The sequence below is a fragment of the Macadamia integrifolia genome, chromosome 6 (genome assembly GCF_013358625.1).
Source record: "Macadamia integrifolia cultivar HAES 741 chromosome 6, SCU_Mint_v3, whole genome shotgun sequence".
NCBI lineage: Eukaryota > Viridiplantae > Streptophyta > Magnoliopsida > Proteales > Proteaceae > Macadamia > Macadamia integrifolia.
Window position 1 is genome coordinate 39332 of NC_056562.1, and position 6699 is coordinate 46030.

Sequence of the window (6699 nt, forward strand, 5' to 3'; positions counted from 1 at the left end):
AGTTTTGTATACATTTGTATGGAAAGTCGAATCCAAACTAGACCAAAATTCAAAACCAACCCGGTTACAAATCGATTTAAGAAACCGAAGTTCAGCAGTTCAACATTTGGTTGTTTCCTAATGGCTCCATACCGGTTTAAAAAATCGATCCAAACCGAAATGAACCTGATAAATCCAAACCGGTACCAACCCGAACCCAAACCGCACCGAAGCCGACACCAGACCGAAATCGATAAATCCTTAATGGGTCGGTTTCGGTCAGTTCCAAAATCACACCGAAACCGGTGAAACCGGACCGAAACCGCACCAACCCGGACCGTTGACACCCCTAAAACTAGCAAGTAGCATCACATTCATTCGTTAGCAAATCTCTGATTGAAACTAGAGGTTCCAAAGCCATCTAGTTAGGACAATAACAGAATCAAATCAAATCAAACAAGAACATCTGGAATTGGTGGAAAGAAAAATCCCCCTCTCTGGTTTGATCACATTTTTAGGCTTTCTCTAAAGATGTCCCAAACCATTGCAGATTTCTAACCATGAATGGTTGTATTAGCAGTAGCAGCACCAGCTCACTGGTCAGGACTCTAAGATCAAAAGACCCAAAGCTCCTATTAGTGGAAACCTGCTCCAACCTTTCTCAGCTGAAAGAGATACATGCCCACTTGATCAGAACACAAATCATTCCAGATATACTCGTAGCCAGTCATTTGATAGCCTTCTGCACTAACCCCAGATATGGAACAAGCTTACTTGATTACGCACAACGACTCTTCCCCCATATTCAGAACCCCAATCTCTTCATCTACAATGCAATGATAAGGGCATATGCAAGCAGCAAAAATTCAGAGCGGGCCCTCCTAATGTACAAAGAGCTCCAAAGGACAGGTCTTCTTCCGGACAATCTGACCTTCCCTTTTTTAGTCAAATCTTGCACCCAATTTGGTTATCTGCGAATGGGTACACAAGCCCATGGTCAGATCATCAGACACGGCTTTGAATTTGATGTGTATGTGCAGAATTCTCTGGTTCATATGTATGCAACATGTGGTGATATAAAGGCAGCGAGCCAAGTCTTCCATAGCATAACTCATTTGGATGTAGTTTCTTGGACATGTATGGTTGCTGGGTACAGCAAATGTGGAGATGTTGAATCGGCACGCAAGTTGTTCGATAAGATGCCAGAGAGGAACTTGTTTAGCTGGAGCATAATGATCAGTGGGTATGCCCAAAACCATCATTTTGACAAAGCGATGGAGCTGTTCCATATCATGAAATCAGAAGGTGTAAGAGCAAATGAAGCAGTTATGGTTAGTGTGATATCTTCATGCGCCCATCTGGGTGCCTTGGAACAAGGAGAAAGAGTCCATGAATATGTGGTGAGGAATAACCTCACAGTGACTCTGACCCTTGGAACTGCTCTTGTGGATATGTATGCAAGGTGTGGAAGTATTCAGAAAGCCATCTGGGTTTTTGAACAACTTCCAGAGAGGGACACGGTGAGTTGGACGGCTATAATTGCAGGGCTGGCCATGCATGGCCATGCTGAGAGGTCACTCCAATGTTTCTTGGAAATGGTTAAGACGGATCTGAAACCAAGGGACATCACCTTCACTGCAGTTCTGTCAGCTTGCAGCCATGGGGGGTTGGAAGAGAAAGGTTTCCAAATTTTTGAGAGCATGAAAAGAGACTATGGGCTTGAGCCTAGGTTGGAACACTATGGATGCATGGTTGATCTTCTAGGGCGAGCAGGGAAGTTGGAAGAAGCTGAAAGATTCATACTTAAAATGCCAGTGCAACCTGACCCACCAATTTGGGGGGCATTGCTTGGAGCTTGTCGCATTCACAGAAATGTATATATCGGGGAAAGAGTGGGAAAGATTCTGATTCAGTTGCAGCCAGGCCATAGTGGGTACTACATGCTTCTTTCCAACATCTATGCTCATGCAAAAAAGTGGGACAATGTCACTCAATTAAGAAAAATGATGAAGGACAGAGGAGTTAAGAAGCCACCCGGTTACAGCTTGATTGAGATAGGTGGGACTGTTCACTGCTTCACTATTGGAGATAAATCACACATGGAGATTGAGAAAATAGAGGCAATGTGGGAAGAAATTGTCAGGAGAATAAGATTGGTGGGATTTGCAGGGAATACCATGGATGTACTGTTTGACATAGATGAGAAGGAGAAGGAGAGTGCTGTGTACAGGCACAGTGAGAAGCTTGCAATGGCATTTGGCATGATGAAAACTGATGCTCAGACAACTATCCGGATAGTCAAGAACCAAAGAGTATGTGAGGACTGCCATACAGCAACAAAGCTTATTTCCAAGGTCTTTGGCCGCGAGTTAATTGTAAGGGATCGGAATCGGTTCCATCATTTCCAAGAAGGTGCCTGTTCTTGTAAGGAATACTGGTAAAAAACAGGAAACTCGACATGTTCCATCTCCTCTAACAAAATATCAACGCTTCTTTCATCTTTTCTTTTGGGGGGTGAAGGTGGTTGGAGGACGAAAATTCGAATTTTGATTTTAGCACAAAGAAAGAACTATTTCCCCTATTAACAGATGTGAGAGATCGAAAGGAAGGAAAGAATAATAGTGGATGTTAACCAAGTAAAGATAATTTCGAAACCCGGAGCACCTCTGGTTGTAAGCATACAGTAAGATACACGAGACAAATGAAAGGAGTTGCAACTGGTCGTTCAGACATAGAGTCTCAGGTATGACAACACAGAAGAAATCATTGGAGTGGAAAGTTCAGACCCAGTAAGCATCCCACGATGAGTTGCAGTCAACAGAACAACAGGCTCTATGGGAGTAGAGCCAGCACAACACAGCACATCATCATGAATGACTTCAGCCTCCAATTGTGGGTAGATCAACATTTGCATTTCCTGGCTTCCCCAGCAATTTAAAAACCATTATCTTTCCTGGTAACAGCATCTGCGCCAGCTTTGTCAAATGCTTGATCCCAGAGCTGTACGTCACAGAAAATATTTAATTAGAGGTTGGACAGTTGCTTAGAGTGAGAAAATCATTCATTGAATTTAGACCCAGAAGCTGCTTCTTTTGCTCGACTAGCAATAGCCTTCAGAAACTCTATTTGCAATTGAAGATGTATCCAACTTGCTTTGTTTAAAGATGGCATTGTTTCTTGACTATAGCTTTCTACCCACCCTTCAAACATTTCATGGTTAATGTCTTCATTTCTGATAGCTAGTACTAAAACAAGCCAAGGATTATTGCACATTGGTAGTTGGCTACAGCTTAGAGAAATTGTTTGACTCACAAGGCAAAGGTTTGAGTAAATCAACAGAAGCAAGGTTCCAGTGGAATCTCTCTTCATTAACTGCCACAGCATCACAAAAGGAATTAATTTTCCTTGGTACATGATATGCAAAATTGAGAGAAAGGCCCTGTTTGTTGAACCTCAAGAAAGATCCCTTCTTTCTAGTTGGTTATATCATCCAATAAAGGTGCGTTTTTCAGCTCAAACAATCTTGGCTTAGTTTTCTGAAAGAGAATCAGTTGAAGACATCCAAATATAAGGATTCTATGTATGCTCATTGTTGAATTCTTATAAATACTAAGCCTACTTTATTATAGTCCGTCGGTATAAGTCTGTGGTTGATTTGTAGTGGTGCGTCAGGTTGACAGTCGGCACTTATTATAATTGTCATAACCCGTCAATCTTTTTGCATGGATCCTCGCTTTAGTCCTTACTTGGAATCTCCATGTAACCAATTTCATTAAGTTGGGATAAGGTTTTGAATGTTGTTGTACTAAGCTACCATTCAATCCATTCAAATAGAGCACATCACTTCTCCTCCACTTTATCATATGAAGGTCTCAAATTGTTATGGAAGTTCATCATTAAATTTTGAGTTCAATATTTTTAGGGATAGATGGAGAAATGCACACCCTACAAGGTTTAAAAACTTGGGGAAAAAAAGAGTTAAAAGACTTAATTTCATTGCCTACACGGAAACAAGTCATTGGCTGCAAGTGGATTTACCAGATCAAGCATAAACAGATGGCTCTGTAGAGAGATAAAAAGTATCATTCGTAGTATTGAGTTGATAAATTGGATAGATTTGCCTCTGGTTGTTAATATGTCCACTATTCATGACATTCTTTCTTTGGTTGCAATCAAAATATGGTCCTTATTTCAACTTGAAATATCAGGATCTAGCTCAGTTTCAGCCGATTCCAATCAGGATTGGATAGGATCAGTATTAGTTAGGATCAGTGAGAAATCGATCAGAATCAATCCAAAATTACGCAAACCCTAGATTTGAAATGGAATTGGCCGACCAAAATCAGCCAAAATTGGGATCAGTCTTGACTGAATTGACTCATCCGATCCTATTTTTTAAAACCATCTCCTTACTAGGCTTGTCGTAATAGTTTCGAAATGATATCCAATAATAAGAATGTCATCTACATACACTAGAAGAACATCATACAAAGAGTAATCACTTGCCCACTGTTTGCAAGGATCCCATTTTCTATTTCAACTGATAATTCTCTTAGCAGAAGCTGAAATTTCAACTTTTTTAGAACTTCATAGCTGCAGATGTAAAATGTGCGAGGGACGACATACTCAAAAATTTGTGCACCAACTTGCAGCATTTTGGAGGTGATAAAGAATACATTATGAGTATAAATTTTTATTCTAATGAGATTGTTCAGATCTTTGGCCCAACTAATCCCCTAGATGCACATTTATACCCTAACACATGCGAATCGGATCAACGCTAGCTCTGAGAATCATAGAAAGCTTGAGCATAAATGATGCAAGATTTCAACATAAGGTAGGTACTAAGGCCCTTCAGTGGTTATTAATATGAAGAGAAGAGAATAGGGATCCTTTTCCATAATGTCTTCTCCAAATATTGTACCATTTTTTTCACCATTAACCATGTAGTTCTTAATGCATTCCATTGCAGGCTAAACACTTGGATCTAGGTATGGGGTCCCCTTCTTATCTAAATAAATAAAAACACTTGATTTATTTATTTTTTTTCGAATATAATTTTTTCTTTCAAGCAAAAGGTTTTGTGCAAGACCACGCACATGATCATTGAATGGGGATGAGGGTCTACAGTGCACCCCCTCAGCCCCATCCGACGATTTGTGCATGAGTGCGCAAAACTTCTCCCAGTCATTTATTAACAAAACCTGAGTGCATGACCATTGGATGGGGATAAACCGGTCCAATATGGTTGGCAAAAGCCGCTTTTTTGGATCAGCCATTATATAGCCAATAATATTGCCTGAAAATAATAGTATTAATCATAGTTTTTAAGGCGGTAAGGCAACGAAAGCGTTTGAGGGTCTTTCGGAGCGCCTTAGCGATAAGGCGGGCATAAAGCGTCGCTTTATTGACTAAAGCGTTCCTGTGTAATTTTTTTTTATAAAACCAATCTATTTGGCTCAAATCCTAGTTGAATCTTATTACTCATATGTTAAATAAATATTAAAGGTTCATATTCATACCAATGTAAGATATTCATCAAGAAAACAAATCAATAAAATGAATAAACTAAGTTCATCAATCATCAATCATGAATCATCATAACATATTAACATATAATATAAATACATAATTATGAAACCAAATTATAAATATAAAGAAAAGAAGACATAAAAAATACAAGTATTTATTATACTTACCTCTATGATGTAAAAATGAATGCTTAAGCCTTAAGGTCATCCATTATATTTTTACTCCTGTCAAAGAAGAATGAAGTTCACGGCTACCGGAGCAAAATGGTTGTCTGGATCAGTGGTTCTTCCTTGTTATTTGATTCCTTCTCAAAGCCCTTTCTTAAAACCCTTGAGAAAATCCAAACCCTATTTGTGAATCGTGTTTTTGTTTTGTTTGTTTTGGTTATTTTTGGTGGAGTAAAGCTGATCTCATACGTCTCAAGTATTAAAAAAACCATACACCTACCAATAAAAAATCTCTATTTGGAATCTCAATCAAGTAGTTTTAAAATGTGAAAAAAAAAAAAAAAAAAAAAAAAAAAAAAAACCCATAAGGCGCCACTTCACGTAAGGCGGAGCACTGTCTTACCATCTCTAGACCGCATCAGTGCCACCCTTAGCAGCGCCTTAAAAACTATGGTATTAATAAAAAAAAACCAAAAAAAATTGAAAAGGAGAAAATAAACTTTTTTTGTGTGTGTGAAATGTTACGCAAAATATAACCAAAATTACAATGCATGTGTAAGAAATTTGAAAAAAAAAATGTGAACATCCAGAAAAATATCATCTTGTCACATGTCTTAGAACTTGAATCTTTGATGGCCGAAAGTCTAAAAAGAGAAGTCTTTCAAAGAAAATTTCAAAAAAAAATGCGAACTCCTAACAAATCTTCAAATAACTAGATCTATGTGATAACAGACTATGATCCATGCACCATGTAAACACAGAAAAAAAAAATCAAGTTGACTCTGAAAATTGCATCCAAGAATTCAAACTATATTCACGTGATTTAACCATAGCTTGATGACTTCTTGCAACTAAGAACCTTGTTTTAGTTTTCTTTTTCATTTTTCTGTTCTATTTTTTAGGCTAAGTTTGGTTGCAAGGAAAATTTAAAGAGAAGGGAAGTGAAATTTTCAAACTTAAAAAAAGTAGTTTTTGTGATCATCATCTCATGTGATTATATAAACTATTTAAATTTCTTATC

The 6699-nt window shown here is 38.3% G+C and overlaps 1 protein-coding gene across 1 annotated transcript; it reads left to right on the forward strand.

Moving 5' to 3' along the window:
• Positions 1 to 337: 337 nt before the first annotated feature.
• On the forward strand, positions 338 to 3562 carry LOC122081441 (pentatricopeptide repeat-containing protein At5g06540-like). The gene has a single exon (XM_042648586.1). The coding sequence runs from the start codon at positions 540 to 542 to the stop codon at positions 2418 to 2420; it is 1881 nt and encodes a 626-aa protein (XP_042504520.1). The 5' UTR covers positions 338 to 539; the 3' UTR covers positions 2421 to 3562.
• Positions 3563 to 6699: the final 3137 nt, after the last annotated feature.

Bases quoted from the DNA above. Each gene is read 5' to 3' on its own strand.
- LOC122081441 (XM_042648586.1), top strand. From the start codon at position 540: ATGAATGGTTGTATTAGCAGTAGCAGCACCAGCTCACTGGTCAGGACT.